General features: G+C 32.3%; 1 protein-coding gene across 1 annotated transcript; it reads right to left on the reverse strand.

Annotated features, from left to right (window-relative positions):
- Positions 1–15,368: 15,368 nt before the first annotated feature.
- LOC142982338 (MICOS complex subunit Mic10-like) lies at positions 15,369–20,422 on the reverse strand. Its single transcript, XM_076128799.1, has 3 exons — positions 20,203–20,422; positions 19,299–19,467; positions 15,369–15,750 (listed from the first exon to the last, which is right to left on the reverse strand). Exons 1-3 carry the CDS (start codon positions 20,273–20,275, stop codon positions 15,738–15,740), a joined length of 255 nt encoding a protein of 84 aa, XP_075984914.1. The 5' UTR covers positions 20,276–20,422; the 3' UTR covers positions 15,369–15,737.
- Between the last annotated feature and the right edge of the window lie 550 nt (positions 20,423–20,972).

The following is a 20,972-nucleotide window of genomic DNA, read 5'->3' on the forward strand; positions in this document are numbered from 1 at the left end:
AATAATGAAGTAACGACTGTTGGGTGTTTATTAGCTCGTGTTTCATTTAATTGTTTGCAGGGTTGTTTGTTTAAATGCTTCTTTTGAGGGCAATAAGCAAATATTAAAATAATGTTAAAAGCAGATATTGAGATAATAACTGATTGCAGAAATCTTATGGATAGAGTTAAGTAAAGCTAACTTTTAATTAAAAAAATCATGTTCTTACAAGTCATGCAACTAATAAATGAAATACAAAAGTCAAAATGCTTCTATGTTTTATTTCTGTTATTTAAGACAATGACAAAATTCTAACATATTTTCGAACCAGCGCATTGATTAGACATGTCCTACTCACCACTTTAATAATATTTGAACAACTGAACTTGTCAATCAAACTGCAATTATACTTTCAAAAGAAAATTAGTCATACTATTTACCCCAGACGTGTAAAAACATGAACATTTCAGCCAACATGTCAATTTACAAAACACTGCATATTATGACTTTAAATATTAATATTTTAATGACTCTTGCCACGGTGACATAAAGTAATTATTGCCAATTATAGAAAAGGTATAATTTTATGGAGTTTTAAAACATGTGACGTTGTTGTTTCTGTCACGTAATAATTAGTTTGTTGAAGGGATTATGGGAAATCTAAGGGTATTTTTATTGCTAAATACTTGCTGTTTTATAAATTGGTAGCTTACAAAGAAAATAAAACGGTAATTACCGTTCTCTTGTACCTAAAGTAAGTAATAGTGTAGTTAATAACAATATGATTGCAGTTCAAATGATTGTTTTGTATGTAGAGTTCAATAAGCGGTTTTTAAATTAGTTTAATAAAGCCATATTGCCAGCTGACCAATCACATGTGAGAATTTATTGATTGTATTTATGCCATACTTCACGATATAATCCAAAACTGTGTTAAATATTACTTTAATAATTTACCAGTGCATATTTTCAAACAACAGTAAACTGTTCAAAAATGTAACGGCCTTTTACTGAAAAAGTACGATAACTTAACAACTTCATCGGTAACAATGGAACAATAAAACATAATAAATAATTCATATTATCGACACATCGATGGACAACACTAGTGTTAAAGGGTGACCGTCGGCGTGTCGCCGCGGTAACGAGGGCGTTACTAGAGATAGGGTTGGCAGTGTCGTATTTTATAGTAGGATTACATTTATTAATTATTAAAAAAAAACGATTATTGATCAAATGTGTTTGATCCTAAGGATTTTCAATTATTTTATGAATCGTCAATTTTGTGTTTGTTTTAGATAACGAGATTCAGATCTTGAAGATGTTCATGATTCGACACAGGACTAGTGTGTTGAAGTATGTGACTGATATCTTTCTACAGAAAAGGCGCCGTACAGGAGTAGAAATATATTATTGTGGAGAAATTAAGGCACATATTAAAAATAATGAAAATCTTCTTTTGCCTGGGAGCTCAACTGAGTCAAGAATTAGTAGCCTAAACTGAATAATACTATTTCAATCGGCTCTAAAACATACCTGGAGGAATTAGAAAATTCTGTGAGACAAAATGAAAAATAAATAACTTCTCTCTGAGTTATTATTTCAAATCAAACAACAATTACAAACTAAAATCATCACTTAAATATTTTCAAATGGTTATCCACGACAGCCCTAAAGCGGGGTGTGGGGTGGCAGAAATATGCGACTAGGGGAAGTATATTGTCCACAGCGATATATCAACGTTGAATATCAATGCACGGACATCTATCGTATTCGTGGCCTCGATGAGCATAATTCAGTTATTGTGGCCATTTCTTTAGTTGATCACGTGATTATTAAGATCAATGATCTTGTTAGATGAAGAATTGAGAGGTTTGTTTGGTAGTTTTTGTTTGTTGCTTAGCTTGTTGTATGAGATTGGTGGAGTAAGCAAGCTTTGGTAAAGAGAGGCTGTGGATAGGTGTCCGCTTAGTCGGTATTGCGTAAAAAAAATCGAATGAAAATATAAAGTCATACGAATTGTTAAACTGTGCACAATGCGATGATTAAACAAATTCGATTACATCGATGAAATTATGTGCAGAACATATATGTATTTAAAAAATCGGGGCTAGGTCAATAGTTTCTAGACAATATGACAACCTGGTCAATAAATAAATTTCAGATAAAATCAATTTCAAAACAATGATTAAAGATTCATAGAAGAACAATGTATTCATGTCAGTTTTATAATAAAAACCATACTTTATTACATTTTCCGTTACAAACCAAACAAATAACTAATCTTAATTAGATTCCCTTATCTAGAAACTTTTCTATTATATCTACACACCTGTGTTTGATCTTCACATATAAATAATACCTTTTTTGTCCAAAACTACATTTATTTTAAGGCCAAAGGTTATCAGATAAATTCGAATCACGAGATGGCAAAGTTCAAAGAAGGGTGAACAATTTGGAAGGGTATTAAAAATAATTGTTTTAAATTGACTAATTGGTGGAATATTTTACTAAAATAAATACGTTTGTATTCCATTTACCCTAACTTAAGGTTTTCGAAACAAATTAAATGTATAACATGCAACGCGAGAGTTTAAAAGTTATGAAATAAAATGCATACTTTGATAAATATATTTTTAGTTGATATCAATAAAAACTTGCTAAACACGTGAAAATCTAGCCACATTCTTACACTTAAAAATAAAATAATACTTTTAAAGCTTTTGTGTAAACGCAAAATGCTCAGCAGAATTGAATAACGCTATGATGATCTACGCAGTACAGACGTAACGGACAATGTGCAAACAACAGCATTTATAAATCACTCGAAACACAGGAACTCATGCATAACAAAATGCAAAAACTAATTGCCAATTTTAACACAATTCTCTCACATTAAACACACATTATAGAAGACGTGCAAGTAATTCACACTATAAAAAATCAACTCATTCTTTAAACACAATGCAAAAGTATTTATTGCTATTTTGGACACCTATTTTGTTAATATGTCTATCAAGATAAAAGGAATAAAGAACACTACTGACCCCTTTTCTTTCAAAGGGTTGAAATAAACATGTGTTATTTGCTTTATTTATGGTCAATTATGTTCTGGACCTACTGAATTATGGGACATTAGGAACATTATGTTTCTCTATGGCCAGTTTTGTATTTAGTTGTCTTGCTTTGTTCTGTTCTGGTGGAGAGGTTTTTTTTTGGTTAGATTTATTTAGTAAAGTATGAGTCTTTGTAATTTTACGTACAGATTACTTATAAGCTAATATAGTTTCGAAGGAATACACAGACAACTAACCACGAACACATAATTTTAATTTTTGTGACCGTCTAAACTGCAGTGTCAATAAAAAACTTTCCAAAACAAAATTAACTTCGAGGAATCGTTTTAAACTAAATCATGCAGATAATATGCATGCGTTTTAACTAATTCAAAAATGTATATTTTCTTCAAAAATTAAATCACAGAATAGCATTGCATCTACTGAATCAACTACAAGAAACATAAAAATAAAAAAAAAACAAACCGTCTACTCAACACCTTTCTCACCCAATAACACCTCAGTAAAAATTAGTCGCTATAACTCAACAACATTGTCAAAAAACGTTGGCTTCTTAAAACGACCATGTCGCATTTTATAGGACTAGCTTTGAGCACATAAATTCAATAGTTTATGACCTAGAATTAATGCACCGACCTCATTACTTGCCATTCTTACATTGAGAACACCATGGGGTGTTTCAATGGGTCAAGAAAGAGTTACGGTGTGAATTTCATGGGGGAATATGAAAGGGCTCTGTTTTTGTTCAACGGGATTAAGATTTCTGGTACTTTATACACAGGTAGACGAGAAGATTTAAAACGGTTTGCATTGTGCATTAATTAGAAGTTTTCTTGTATTTGTTAACTGTGATAATAGAACTGAATACAAATTGATTTAAATTACGTAATGTAACCAATAACAAAATATAATAGAAAAATGAAATCTGAATAGATCGATTTAAACAAACAACGATTTATTGTTCGTCATTTTGCAATTTCGTGCAGTAGTTACTGCTTTGCTCAACGAAAAACATATATAATGTTTCATAAAAATAATTCTCCAAAGCCTATTATTCATTTAAAACACATATGGAGCGCAATCTTAAAATCAGTTATTATTGCAACAAAGTAAGAACGTCGCATCCTCAAAACCATTAAAAATCTACTTACAATCGCATACAATGTAGACCCTAAACCGGTTATTAACAAAACGCAACTATCTATTGAAGAGATCACGCTTATTGCCTTGTTTAATAAACATTGCAACAGTGTTGATTATAGCCTAAAACCTGTTCCAGATCCTTTTGAGTTCGACCCTAAGTAAGTGACAAACGTGCAAAAAATCAAAACTAACAATGAAAAACAACCAGAAGTAGCTTTTAATGTCCTTGTTATAGTAGCACTTGAATCAGTTACAATTTTAATGGACGATAAATGTGAACTAGCTATAGTACTCGATGAGAAAGTTATTAATTTGGACAAATTTTTAGTATGTAACTACATTGTTGATTGGGTTTATGATTGTGAGAATTTTGCTGTACAATTTAAGTTTCTTGATCAACTTGTTTGATTTGTTAAGAACTATGCAATAAAAGCATTAACTGTACTAGCTAAAAGGTTGTTTTATTAGCTCCTTTGATGAATTCAAAGATGATAACAATAAGTAATTGTAATTTTTCGTTCTAGTTGTACAAGTCCATAAAACGTAGTGTTATATCAAAATACGTTACATAACGTATTTGTAATGTTAAAAGAGTAAGACGAACATTTTAAAATTAGAGAAATTCATTTTAATAGGTACTTTTCTGATCACGCTATTTCAAACTAACATTGCAATGTTTTTTAAAATACCGGAACAAATAAAACCCTTACAAAATATTGCTTTGATTCTCTTCACAAAAGCAGGAAGCAAAAAAAATAGGGTCAACATGAACTTTAAAATATTAGCATCATTAAGAAAAGATCCGTTATAGCCATCTGATATCATATTACACGTTCCACTAGACATTAAACGATATTTTAACACAGTAGAACAAAGATCTCACATCATTAACACTGAAATGGTCAAATAATGACCATGAATAAATGATACACTCAGATTAGGGTCACAAACAAAAGGACCCTAAAGGTGTCCCGCAAGGAGAACGCTTGGACCACTATTATATTAATTATATGTGACGAAAGTGTATCACAATATGGCTTCAGATTGATGCGTTTTATTGTGATACTGTCTAATGATTGTCATTTGGAATTGAAAGGAATTGTCATTGAGTTTTTTTGAGGAATAAGATCTCGAGGGGATGAGATTGTAGGTCAATGAATATCATTTTTAATAGTGATAAATTGGATGAAGAATAGGAAAAAGGATACAAAGGAAGTGAGCGTGAGTATAACGACTGCAGTCAGTAGAAATATGTGTGATGCGTTGTAGATTATTACATTATTGTCTATGTGATTCATACCGTTTACAGATTGTGTTCTAAAAATCTTTAGCCACTATCACGATTTTAATTAAGTTAGGTTGGTTTCTACACATTTTACGGTTCAATGCATAAACCCGCGTAATGTGTAATTTCAGAGTTCAAAGTATGAGGATATTACAAACAATTATAACTTACTAATTTTATTATGTACAGGAAGCCTAGTCTAATTTGGAAACTACGGTCAATTCAAAGTATTTATTTATTTAAAGTAACTGTGGATATAATTATTTTCCATATTTTGGAGGTATAATACAATATGGATATAAGTGCCCATAGTATCATTTAAACGCAAACGATAACACAAAAACACGAAAATAAATGGACTTGTTTACTACAAAACATTTGTAAACAGTGTTAGATTAATGACCGCATTAAACAATTCGATCCTATGAATTTGTCAGCCATAGAAACTTGACAGACATGTGTCCTAAATACTTCAAAGAGGACCATGACTGACAGAATCAAGATGACTCACAATCACGATAATTTTAATCCCTTAGACTATGACCCTATGGAGCGAGCATTTTTTAGACCCACGACAAAAGACGAACGCCACCAGTTCACAGGTCATAATGTATTCAAAATATGCATTGTGTGTGGTACCTTTTCAAAGGTATTTAAACAATGAATCTGAAGCATCCTTTGAGGACAAAAAATATTGGCCCCCTTTCAATGAAGAAGCGATGGACAATAATTTTGAAACGGATCATTAAGCTGATAAGATCGGTGTTGTAATTAAGTTTTTTATTGAGTTTACGTTTGGTGAGATTATTTCACGTCATGTGAATGTCGGTTCTATATACGGAAGGATTATCAAGAGTGACGTTGACTCAAATTAGATTGTATTTAAACAATATTATTATGTATAGTAATAACTATAGTAACATTATAAAACTAGCAACTAATATGAATACCTATTTTCTTTATGATCGCTATCGTCATAACAGCGCAGAAACCAAGAAAACGTTTCATTACGTATTTATGTATAGCACAAAACAGTTAACATTTACGATATGCACGCTTCCACCTTAACCGTCTTTACCAAGCAAGATTTTCTCCTTTCCGTATTTCTTTCTTATTTTCTTTGCAGTAATTTCGCTGGTCAGCTAACCGTGGTGGACAATGGGAGGCACTATCTCCTCTATACCGCCGTATAGAGCCTTATTCACATATGTTACGACAGTTCTTATGTACACTATTTGTTTCATCCCCATACTAGCAATAAGGTGCCTTGAAAAGGATATTATTTATGGGTGCAGGAGAATAGGGATGTGAAAATTTTGCAAGATGCAAGTATGCATTTGTTTGGAAATAAAATTTTTGCTATAAAGAAAGTCTTGTTAAGTTATGTATTGATAAAACACTCAAAAATACTGTTTTATATTACCATGTTTAGATTTAAAAAAAAAAGGTGTTTTGATATCACTACTACAACAGTTAAGTTAAGTAAATAACCATTTTTCTGAAATTGACGCTCAATGTAGTCATTTTTTGGCCCCTGTATATCGTTTGTATTTTAATTTTCTCTTCTAATAATTAATTATTTTTCTTACCGAAAAGTTTTTTATATACCTAATGTTTTATTTGCTACTAATCCTGCAACACATCCCATCACTAGAGGATGGAGGTAATATTAAGGTTGGAGTAAAAATTTCTACGTTCTGTGCACAAGATGTCAACATAAATTGTGTCTTGTAAAAGCAAGCTAATGGCATACGATTGTGTAGACCCGATATTAAAGAATTCTCTTTTGATCTTCAACAAAATGTACGAGGAAATATTGAATTGAAAAAAGTTATTTATTACATGCTGTTTGGGTGATATTTTCTCCTGAATGTTTTGTTCAGAATCACAGGCTTTACGATTGCAACTATTTATTTTAGGTATTACTTGAGTGTAGCTTAAAATGTATTTTAGATAATCTTACGTTAGTGTATTGTCTTAATATTTGAAATGATGAGTACATTAGTGTTTTACGTATAGTTTTGCGCAGTGTAATGTACTCATAACTCAATGAGTGTACTAAGTAAAAATATGACCAGTCATGAGTAATAAAATAATAATGGCTTATTTTTATGCTTCTGAAACTATGTTTTTACTTAAAATCACAATAAAATCTTCGTATAATATTTTAAAAAACAATACAAAAGCCAGTACTTAATTTTTTACAACATACATTACAATAATAAAATAAAACTCACATATTTCCACTACTAACATAAAATATTTGGAATGAGATAACCGGCAGTACTGTCTGATTAAAACTAGCGGTGGTGCAATAAAATCTGTCCACGTCACAGTTAATATGTGAAACCACACATTTTGGAACGTGCCCACAACAATGTCACCGTACATTGACGGCGAAAAATTAAATTAAATGTAACATTGATGCGTGTTGTGTACTGGAAAAGGTATATTTTTTTTTAGCTGCTGTGTAAACAGGCTACTTAACTCTTTTGAAATTTATGTAAAAGAAATAAAGCGAAACTTTATTTCATTCTTAAATGTTATGTAATCATAGACTTCGACTTAACTGACTTAAATAAAGCAAATTAAGTTTGTAAGGATCGTAGCAAGTGGCATTCTCGGGCTCTGCCTACTCCTCTTAAAACTTTTGGGTTACTCTTTCGGAGCTCATACTATTTTTCAAGTTGTTAATATATTGGAAAAGCTAGAACAATTATTTTAGGCGGTTTACTTAAGCGATTGGGCAAACGTTAGTTAAATAAATCTAATATAAAATAACACTACAGACACATGATAGCGATAAAATCTCAACCTGTTGTATGGCGCTTCCAATATTTACACGATCACTGAATGTGTGCAATAAACTGTATGTTGACCATAAAGTTCACAGGTTCGATGTCCCGACGCGATAGGTCTGACAAATATTGGATTATGTATCAATTATATTTCCGATTAAAACAAACAATATCCTAATCTTAGACAATCGCGTATTATATAATCCTTAATAATCCAAAAGGTCGATAACCTCGTAGTTAATAGTGGACGCAACCATACATGAACATTCAAACTCTTATCACAAAATCTTATAACATAATAATAACATAAACAAGTCATAAAAAACTCAGACATTCTTTAAAACAAACATTTACAAAGACTAGCTTTTGTCTGTAACTCTACCTGTGTGCAAAACATCGAATCACGATTTATTTTACTTTTAGGTGAATAGTTTAATGTTCATGGTAAAATGTTTTAATGTTTGTTGCCCAATTTCGAGCCAATAAGATGAGCCTTTGAAATATTACATAAAGCTAATATTACATAAAGCTAATGGAACAATTAAATATTACATCAATCCTGTTATATATCACGATTATTCATCTTTCCCTTTGTTTTACTGCTACTTTAAAATACAGCCAATCAGTATGTTTTAAGCACATCTTCATCTCATCATCATCTTTTGTGAGAAAAAACTATACTAATATCATTAGTTATGTACCTATTGTTAAACCACCAAACATACTGTGTTGTTTAGATTTTAAGAAATACCTCTATAGGTGTTTTGATTTCACTTGTACAATAGTTAAGTAAACAACCATTTTTCTAGAATTGACGCTTATTGTAGTTATTATTAATTTTGGACCCCCGTATATCTTTTGTATATTAATTCTTTCCCTAATTTTTTTTATTTGTTACGGATAAGTTTTTTATTTCATGTTTTATTTGCTACTAATCCTGCAACACATCCCATCACTAGAGGATGGAGGTAATATTAAGGTTGGAGCAAAAATTTCTACGTTCTGTGCACAAGATGTCAACATAAATTGTGTCTTGTAAAAGCAAGCTAATGGCATACGATTGTGTAGACCCGATATTAAAGAATTCTCTTTTGATCTTCAACAAAATGTACGAGGAAATATTGAATTGAAAAAAGATATTTATTACATGCGGTTTGTGCGATTTTCTCTGTTATTCCTATCTGAATGTTCAGAATCTAAGAAGTTAAACTATTTACTAATGGTACTACCTGGTTTATAATTTTAAAGTCTTGTTCATGATAAAATGGAAGAGCATTGTCTTGTTATAATAAAACCATTAGGTAATAATTATCATAATATATTACTGTTGACGCATAGTTTAACGTAGTGTTCTTAAAAAAATACTGAGGTAGGTTTAAATTCTGAGTATAGAAATAGTAATGCTTATTTTACGCTGCTAAAGCCACTTTTTAGCAGAAAACACGCAATAAAATCTATGACGAATATTTAAAAAACATCAACCAATACGAAAGCACCTACTTAATTTTTTACAACATACATTACAGTAGTAAAATAAAACTCACATATTTCCACTACTAACATAAAATATTTGGAATGAGATAACCGACAGTACTGTCTGATTAAAACTAGCGGTGGTGCAATAAAATCTGTCCACGTCACAGTTAATATGTGAAACCACACATTTCGGAACGTGCCCACAACAATGTCACCGTACATTGACGGCGAAAAATTAAATTAAATGTTACATTGATGCGTGTTGTGTACTGGAAAAGGTATTTTTTTATTTGACCCGCTGGGTAAACAAACTACTTAACTCTTTTGAAATATATGTGGAAGAAAACACGCACATCTAAGGCTCATTCTTAAATTTTGTGTAATCGTAGAATTTGACTTAGCTTCAATGAACCTATGGATGTGAATGAAGTAAAATAAGAGGCAATCTTTGGTCTCTGCTACTTCTTTAAAATAAGCCGTGATGTTACGCTTTCGGAGCTCATACTAATTTTCAATAACAACAGTTAGTTAAAAAATAATTAAAAGAAAATAACACTGTAGACACGTGATAACGATAAAACTTTAAACCGCTGTATCTAGCGCTTCCAATATTTACACAATCAATGAATGTGTGCAATAAACTGTATGTTGACCATAAAGTTCACAGGTTCGATGTCTCGACGTGATAGGTCTGACCAATATTGGATTGTGTATCAATTGTTTTGCCGATTAAAACTAACAGTATCATGATATTAGACAAACATATATTATATAGGTATTTATAAAATCAATAGGTATTAACATAAAAATAATTAAATAAATATTATTGGACAACTCACACACGGTCATTTGATTCCAAACTAAGCAGAGCTTGTACATGAAAATCTTTTCGGCGTCAACGAACCCTTGAAAGTCCTAAAGGTCGATAACCTCATTGTGAATAGTGGACGCAACCACACATGAACATTTAAACTATTATCACAAAATCTTATAACATTACAATAACATAAACAAGTCATAAAAAACTCAGACTTTCTTTAAAACAAACATTTTCTTTAAAAGACAACTTTAAAAGACAACTCCCGCACTAAGAAATGCTCTTGTGTCGCGGGGACTTTTACAAACATACAAACAACGGACACAAAGCACAACCAGACCCGAAACAATTATTTGTGGATCGCACAAATAATTGTCCCGTGTGGGAATCGAACCCACGACCTCCCGTTGCAGTGGTATCGGCGTGGCGACCTAAACCACTGCGCCACAGAGGCAGTCAACATTTACAAAGACTAGCTTTTGCCTTTGACTCTACTTGTGTACAAAACATAGAATCACGAATTTTTATACTTTTATGTGAATATTGGTAAAGCAAGTTACGTTTACTTTTAATTTTCATGGTAAAATGTTTTAGTGTTTGTTGCCCAATTTCGTGCCAATTAGTTGAGTCATTGAAATATCAAATAAAGTTTATCAGACAGTTAATCCTGCTATGTATCACGATAATTCAACTTTCCCTTTGTTTTACTGCTTCTTTAAAATACACTCAATCAGTATATTTTAAGCACTAATTTTATTGAAGCATTTATTGTTAGCATAAACAATCTAATACCATGAAAAAAGATAACTTTCCTGTAAAATGCTTCAAATGGGACGTATATTCATTGAGTCCTAGTCGATTAACAAGTCATGCAGCTAAGACAGCCTCCAGTTATTAATTAATTAACATAATTACCAAGAACCAAGGGCCTACACTACACTAAATATGAACTAGAGACACTGACAAACAGTCAGTTAAAATATTGCTGTATTTGTTCTTCGGCTGCAAAAACTGACCTACGTCACTTTGTCTGGACGTGTGCATTGCACTCAACTTTTAACTCGAGTAATAAAACGTTGTTTGACTTACGTCGTTAATCCATTGTGCAGTTAGGTGCAGTGGCGAAAAAGGTTTACATTGTGACTACATTATAGTAAAGGATTACCATTGGATTAACGAGTGAGAGATTATAAATAATCAAATTATATTTATTACCTTAACGGTAATGTGCTATGTGCTGGTAATTAAACGGATGATATCTTTAGCGATTTATAAAAAACTAACAAATACATCGATTGATCCGATATCATTAACTAGCTGACCCGCGCAACTTTGCTTGCGTCACATAAGAGAGAATGGGTCAACATTTTCCCCGTTTTTGTAACATTTTTTTACTGGTACTCTGCTCCTATTGGTCATAGCGTGATGATATATAGCCTATAGCTTTTCTCGATAAATGGATTTTTAAATCGGTTCAGTAGTTCCTGAGATAAGCGCGTTCAAACAAACAAACAAACAAACTCTTCAGCTTTAAAATATTAGTATAGATAACAACGCTACATAAAAACACACACAATCTCATTGTTGACTATTTGCAAATTAAACAAAATTTTTAAATAGTTAACTAAAGGTCCAACAACTTCTACATAGAAAAGATATGCCATTAAAATCTTATAAAAAAATGCACTGAATAATGACACTAAAATTATCTAATAATATTGAAAAACAGAAAAATAGTAGCTTACCATGAACTGTCAATCTGAAAAGTAACTAAATAATTTACAACTCGATTCTTCATCACCTCCGACTTATAAGAAAACGAATTTCGAGAACACAAAGTAGTGTCTATGTTTACAGAACCTAGATTTAATATCCTCAGTAATAAAGGAGAGATGGAAAATATTTTCATTACCCGCACGGGACACGACAGTATCAGTTAAAATAACTAACTAAACACTGTCGTCGGAAACTTTTTAATATTCTTCCTAGAACTTTGTTGTGGATGGGTTTTGAAAGAATTGCTATTACTTTGTTAAACGTTAGGTTAATTTTTTAACTTTACACTTTTATGAAGCACCAGACTTTTGTTGGGATCAGCGACATAAGTATTTGATGATAAGCAATTATAGCAAAATTTCAAAAATACTATTTTTCAAACAATGTAATACTTTAGTATTATTTAAAACGTGGGCAGTCGTGTCGTTGAGACATAATATGAATTCATCAAATTAATTACAATTTAATTATTACTGTGAAATATTCCCGAAACAATGTTATATAATAATTATTTTGTAGTTTTACTTCAACTTCTATTAGCTTTTTCATAGAACCTGACCATAAATATCACTAAAACGTATCTGCCATTTTTCATTTTAGTCGCAATTTTTCCACCATAATTGATGTAAATCAAACAGCTATTTTATTTGATACCATCGCGCTAATATCTGGATAGCGTGGTTGTCTGTTCACTTTGACTGGACACGCCTACGCACGTTTAAGCATGTAAAAACCTCATCAGTGAACCTTGGGCCAATGTTGGACCCAACCTTCCTGAAGTTAAGGCAAAACTCAGAACAATAATAGTTTTATTTTATATTTATTTCATAAGTGTCCTTACCACACCAGTACATTTTGAAATGCTTGTAAATAATTAAAGTTTTCGGTATTCTCTAGTAGGCTAGCCTACTATAGAATTTCGGTAATTAAAGAATGTTACAAAACTTTGTATAATATTTACTTTTAAGATAAACATCCTTGAAAACGCTCCTAGACTGCAAAAATCACTACTTATTCTTAAATAAATAATATACGTACATATGTATTGCATTTAATCTTCTGCTTCAAACCTTAGAGCCAGAACATAACCACAGAAACCAAAATTTTCGAATCAAACGCTTCATTGGCCTCATTCACCCAACATTGGCCCAAACATCACAGCAAGTGTAAAAGGAAATGCATGCACTAAGCGTTTTTATCACACAATTATTGTCAGACATTAGATAAATTGTTTCCATATAAATTTTCATATTTTCCGGTCGTTATATCGATGCTTTCTATCGGTGAGTGATTGCATGTGTGATCGCTTAGGGTTAATGTTGGCAATCTAAACTGTAGCTATGTGCGTAGTTAGTCAAGAAATTATTCAATTTGTTCTGAAATCAAAATGATTTTGTTGGACTTTTTGTACTGAACAATCGTACCTACAAGCTATACTAAAAACGTATTAAAGCTATGCACTGTTACTGTGATTTACAACGTGTTATTTTATAAGAAGTAGACTGAAACATAGAAATAAGAATTTGTTACTTATGCAAAAAATTTAGTGCTATATTTTTATAATGCATTCGATGGATAAAAAGACAAAAATTATATCAACAATAATGACAAAATTCTACCTGATATGTTGGTAATACCTGATACCTGATATATTAAGTGGGGAAACCAAAAAAAAGTCCTAGTATCAGAATCAGAAACGCCTTCTTATTAAATTTGCCTTGGTCCAGCGAAAACCGCTTCTACTACCCATAGCATTCCTTAGCAAAAAAGGACTACCTAATTTATGCAAACTTCTCTATAAACATTGCGCAATTACCTTACTACACTATGACGCAACGCCACGCCCCCCACATTCTCAGACGCGAATGACTCTGCCCCATACCTGTGAACCAGTAGAGCATGGATGTGCACTAGGTCACTGACCCACATGATTCCATCAGGTGACTTCCGAGTGACTCATGAAGTGAGTCAGCGCTGAAGTGGACAGTAGCCTATGGAGTTGTTGTTAGGACTAAAAATATTCTTAGGCTTATATTTTATTAATCAACCTGGAACTTCATTATAGGGCAAAGTCAAGACGGTCGCCACGCATCGCTCCACATTGCGATGTATCGTGGGTTCGACGCCTGAATACCATAACTTATGGTGTCTCGCTTATAGTAGTTTTTGGATCCGATTGTATTTTGTGATTGTTTATAATACGAGCTGTTTTGTCTAATATCCATTAAAGTACCTATATTTTTCGCATTTTGAAAGACACACAAACAGGTCTGGCCTTGAATTGAATATTTTTCATAAATATTCAATTCAAGGCCAGACCTGTTTGTGTGTCTTACACACAGACAGTAGCAATTATTTATCAATTGACGATCACTCAATAACATATTCTAAAAGCGTCATCATTAAAATATGTTGTACCAACATGTCTCCATTCTTTACAAAACTGTGAAGCATATCGTCGGACTTGCTGTTCGTGACATAAAATAGGCCATACTTTCAGTACTTAGTGTTTCAAATAAAACTATTGAAGGCTTTTTATTACCCATTGTATGATTAAAGTAAGTTTTTATGAAGCTGTCATTAATAAGTCTAACTTTGACGACTTTTAAAATTGATGCATAACAAATGAATTGTTTGCTTACGCAAAGGCATCTGAGATCCATCGTATTTTAAACTTTATTTTTTTAAGTTATAAGGCTAAACAAAAATCGTCACGATACTGACTTGCTCATGGTGGTACTTATTCAAGGTAGAGATTCATAGTTGCTTTGTGAAGTAGTATCGTGCGTGGTTTACTATTAGTGTTAGGCTTGAAAAGTAGGCTTTTTAGAAAATGTAAGTTCATGCGTATTGCCGATACCTAAAACATGTTTAATTTAATTAACGTTTCGGGTCAAATATTATAGTATAATAAAACCCATCATAACTTTTGTAATTTTTATTTTAAAACCGTGATTATGTAGTATTCTAAAATATTCATACTACTAAAAACGAGTTCCTCACAAGAACCATAATTATTACAAACAAAAACATCGCTATTTATAATTTTGTACGAAATAATTTGCTTATTTTTCCGACACCTATAATTAATTAGTAAAATATATTTTGTTATTTTTATATATTTTACTATCATATTACCTAAGTTATAATAACAATATTCTATTAAATATTTCGTTCTACTGTCACAAAATACGAACAAAATCTTCGTGCAGTACCCAGACGTATTTTCATCTGGATACATTATCTCTCAAACATTGCTATCAATTGAAAGACCAAACATTTTATGACTCAACAGAAATGTTTACTTTTTAACATACATATTTAAATTAATTCAAAGTACGATTACATTTTCACAAGGTCTATGTTGCGGTGGTCACACGTTCCGCTTACGGCTTCTTCCTGCAAACAAACAAACATAGGAATACTTAATATCATGATTAAAATAGCTTTTATAATACTGATATCGTAACGCCCATTCGGTTAGCGTAGTGGACTTTAGGCTAATCCGTATATCACGTAGATAAAATACCCATATACAGTATAGCTCTGATAAAGGTTATCAATAGAAGCTAAAAAACTTGTGAGAATTAAGAACTTCTCAAGCAAAACCCAGGTGAGAGAAGAGTCTTTACACAAAATCATTACAATAATAGCTTATCAATTTCGTGCGTAAGGCCAACATTAATTTATAGACAATCAGAGACATTAATCAATGAAACAATCCCTCAGTACTTCAACCCTTTCAAACGCATAAAATGTCTTTATTTTCGTATTGTGTATTTATTTTCTAATCAAAACAGGTTTTTTTTTATAAAAAGAGCACGATATAATACAGTCGACAGTTCAATTGTCCGTACGTTCAATTGGAACGCAGCCTCTGGCCATATTGTCTTCCAATCTATTCAAACCAGATGGATGCCAGCGGTACTCAATATTTGTTTACAATTTTACATCAAAGGGATTGATGCACAAATGGATATGGTTGGAAATGTGGCTGGCAATATTGATGTAGGAATTTGAAAACAATTTGTTTGACTCAAGGACAATAGTATCACTTTTATGAGATAAAAATACGTCCTGATGTATTTGCGAATTACTAATAAAAATTGTGATCATACCCAGCTATAATAATTTGATTGATATTAAAATTATGTTTGCAAAATTCATAGTACCTACGTTAAAAGTATTTTTTTTAGGAAGGGTGAATTTACATTATTATCAATAGAATTTCAATAGACAATTTTAATTTTTAAGTTCAATTTACATCCAAACAGAGAATACATAAAAAGCAGTTTTACCAAAGGCTTTATTGTGCCGTCCATATAGATTTTTTCAATTAAAGCAATCCAGTACAAAAGGTTTAAAACCTGTACACCCAAGTTTGGTAACCATTGTTCTAAACCAAACGCAATCCGAAATGTAATTGACGTACGTTAGGTGCAAAAAAGCCATAGAAACGCCCATTCGGTGAGCCTCAAAGCTTACAACGGGCATGACTCACAAACGACCCGAACGTAACAAATAAAAATGTTTAAAATGGAAAAACAAGTGATGATTTACCGAAAAACAAACTTACATTTGCCGACGAAAAACTGAATACTGCTCTTATTGACATAGAAAAAGAAGTAGATTTGGTTTTTAATGAGAGTAAATATACTCGTAAAGTTGTTGGAACTCTCTGTGGGTGGTGTTTAGGCGGTAGGTTTGCAAACATGGACGAAAGAAAGGAAGGCGGTGCCGAATTCTATACAAATATGGAAGCGTCTATGAGTTGAATAGAAGAAGCGGCAGTAAGTGACCTTTATGTGGAGACAAAGAGCCAAATGGCGGAGGAAATGTCCCGCTGTGAGGAAAGAAAGGTATAACGTCTTTACTGTTGACCGTTTCGATGTTTTGATGGGATTTTGTGCAGGGTTGGCACTTTAACGATTTAAAAGTTTATATCAAGCTTATAGTGTTGTCTGTGTCTGAATTTAAATGTCATTTTTAACAGCTTTACACGTTATAAGTAACAGTAAGTATAGGTGGTTTGGGTATTCAATATTTGCTGAGCAAATAAAAATAAGCTTCATTTCATGATTGATGATAAAGAAATACATTCCCGGGTAAATGTGATAAGTAAATTAATTTACAGATAAATTTCTAAATGATAAAGTGTAAATGAATCAAGAATTGGATAATTACTATAACAACACTTGTAATAATTATGATTGCCCCTAATCAACAAAACAAAGCACTCTAAAATAAACTTTACAACCCCAATAAACATCATACAGACCAAACTACCAGCCCTGATGTGAATCCCGACCAATATTTACAACGCAACGTCTACTAAACTTCTTCATTATCAGTACTACAATATGAGCTACCATTTCACGGACACTGTCCCTTTATTCGCCCTTTTCAATATTTTATAGACTTAATTAGTTCCCGTCTGCAGTTGCAACAGCGAAACGAACGGATTCCTATTTTGCGATTGTAAAAGAAACTATTTGTTAAGAAACAATTATAACATTTTGAGACGGTAAAAGAATATTTGCATTTGTTTTGCTGCTTTTTTGTCCCTTTTTCTATTCTCTCTTTATTCTTTGCTTTGCTACTAATTGTGTAATGAGTTGTATAGCTGTGTGTTCTAAGTTGTACTAATACTGTGATCATGTTCTCGGGTTTTGTGTAACCGAAGCAATGCTTTTGTTGATTACATGGCTTTGAGTATTTTTCTTTAGTTTGGTTGTTTCATTGGACACAGGGCATAAACGGGAGGAGGTCTATGCCCTACAGTGGAAGAACAATATTGTTAGTATAGCTACTGATTATGGTGATAAGCATTTTACAAAGACATTGTAAAATAGAATAAAAATAACACTAGAGAGTAAAATAATCACAATGAAGTAGAGTAGAGTAAAACTAATAAAGCAAATTAAGTTTGACGACTTCTGTAGTGCAGTGGTTAAGGTGGTCGCCAAGCTACGACCATTGCGTCGAATGGTCGTGGGCTCGTTACCCACGGGATAATTATTTGTGCTGATCAGATTTTGGTTGTACTTTGTGTCTGTTGTTTGTATGTTTGTTTAAGTCCCTAGAACGCAAGAGCAGTTCTTAGTGCGGGAGTTGTCATTTTAAAAGAAAGAAAAGAAAGTATTAGTCATTATTTGCCGTACATTTCAAGTCTTCTATTTGAACTACTTTTTCGAAGATAAAGTTTAACCTTAGCTTATCGACATTCAAAGCAATGCAAATACAACATTCGGTAGAATAGCTAATGAACGCAAGTACATTGTCAATGTAATAATTAATTGTGTAACTTGACAGCGGGCGGCACCTATACATTATTCGAGGGACATTTCACACGTCCTCTGACAGTTAAATTAGGGAGTTAGTTGTACCTGACACGATCGGAAATGAGAATTTTGTGTATCATTTTCGATTAGGTATTTGGAATTTGATTTGGCTTTGTTTGTTACAAAAGCAGGATGTTTTTACATTGTTTGTTATTCAGACCGTGATAATTAGACTGCCATGATATTGTGCGAATATCTGACACAGCGAATAAACCGTTTAACTAAGTTTTACTTACAATGTGTCTGCAAAGATTAATATTTTTATTCATCTGTTTGCGAATAATGTAGCTGTTTAGTGTCTGACAATCAGTTCTTTCCCTAGCGTTCAATAATTTCTGTCACTTTACTTAGGTACTTATAATAACAGAATGGCTACTCAGGCCTAATTTTAATAAGGGATGTTACTAAAAATACAAAAATTCAGACTGCTTTGTTGCAGTAAACCTATCTTTCACTAAAACGGGAAATTGAGAAGAGTCTTGTTACTAAAAATAAAAATATTAAAACAGCCTAGTAGAAGTAAATCCATCCTTTACCAAAACGGAAAATTGGTAATGACAGTTTAATTTGTTGAACACTTGTTATAAAACAAGGAATAATACTTACTTAATAGCACAAATCTTCGGGTCCATAGACAGCAGGTAACTGTTGAGACTATTTTCACAGTTCATATAGGCCATGCCGAAGCCGAGCCCCCCCGTGACGAACATTGGCCACTTCCTATAGCCACGGAAGAAGAAACTGCCCATCATACTGCCAATCAACACACCTGTCACTGAAAATAGAACCATTTAATATATATTATGTCTTCGCGATTTTGTAAGCATATAAGGGAGAGAAAGCACTCGATGACTATATCGTTTTTTATTTATTCATTAATACTTTAAAAAACCCTGAAGTACAGCTTGTATTAGAAAATATACTAGTTCTCTTAATAATTCTCAAAATTGAATTTAAGGAGATAAAAATATGTTTGCCTGTTATATAATAGTAAAGCGCAACGCTGAGTTTTCAGAGTAGTACTTGACAGTTATACCGCTCAAAACCTCTCAGTCAGTGTTATATGCCTAGCTATTGGACAGCTATGAGTAATTTAAAAACCTATTAAAGATATTAAAATTATTATTTGTTCAATAAAAATCTTTCACTTGACATTATCCTAAAGTAGATTATTCTGTATGAAATATAGTCAGAGGTTTAAAGTTGCATGTGTCACAATGGCACTAAGAGCTAACATTTAAACTAGTCTGTATCCATGACGCAACAATATGATAACGTAACAAAAGCTCAGTATGCTATTTATATACATATGGAAAATACTAAGAGTTTGTTAAGAAATTGTGGAATACATGGCAAAATAATTGAGATAGAAGTAAGTCATGATTATGATGAAGGTGTCAATCTCTTTGACATTTAAAGTGAACCTTTGCTGCATGTCACAGTTCTTGGCTGCTTTATAACCCAGTGCAAATATAAACTAACTTGTCAATCAAATAGGAACCTTACTAACCAGTTTTAAGACCGAAATCGATAAAGCATGCCGAGTATCTCTCTTCAAAAGATCTTTTATCTTCTGCATTCATCCCTTGCACTATGTTGCTGACAACACCAAGATTCTATGATAAGACATTGCTGTTGTAATTGAACAATCAAATACTTATTTTATTGTCTTTTCAAATTATTATTCATCACAAACACCACAAAACAAATTTTGAACGTGTGCAGGTTGTTTTGACATTGACATTTATGTAAAACAAATTTTGTGCCAGTTTGGTGCGGAAATTGTGAAAGAAGGATGTATTTCGAATTCCTCAAAATAAACTAATCTACTTTACTCACTAGTTGTAATACAAAAATATGACATATTTATATGCTAACGAAGGGATACTTACTTACCGGGAATACTACTTAGTCAATCCATAAGGTGGCATATTGATGAAAAGTTGTTTCAATACTAAGTTGGGAAAATGAAGGAAAAGTGGTTGTTGCGAAACCGCTGATCGATTTACCATACAACAATTCTCGACAGACGACTGTCCAGTTGCATTAGCAAAAATGTATCTGAGTGTGATTGCTACACTCACGCTAAGACCTAAACACTACGACCTACAAGATCATTGCAAACGCAAGTAAAACTACGTGAAACAGCCAATTCTTTAAGTATCAATCACAACATTGACTTACAAATCAATCGATCCAATTTTCCACCGCGATACCCGTGACTAGGTAACCAATTAAATGTTCAGTCTCACAGGTGGATTACGAGGATTAACTCTAAGT

The sequence above is a fragment of the Anticarsia gemmatalis genome, chromosome 21 (assembly GCF_050436995.1).
Source record: "Anticarsia gemmatalis isolate Benzon Research Colony breed Stoneville strain chromosome 21, ilAntGemm2 primary, whole genome shotgun sequence".
Lineage (NCBI taxonomy): Eukaryota > Metazoa > Arthropoda > Insecta > Lepidoptera > Erebidae > Anticarsia > Anticarsia gemmatalis.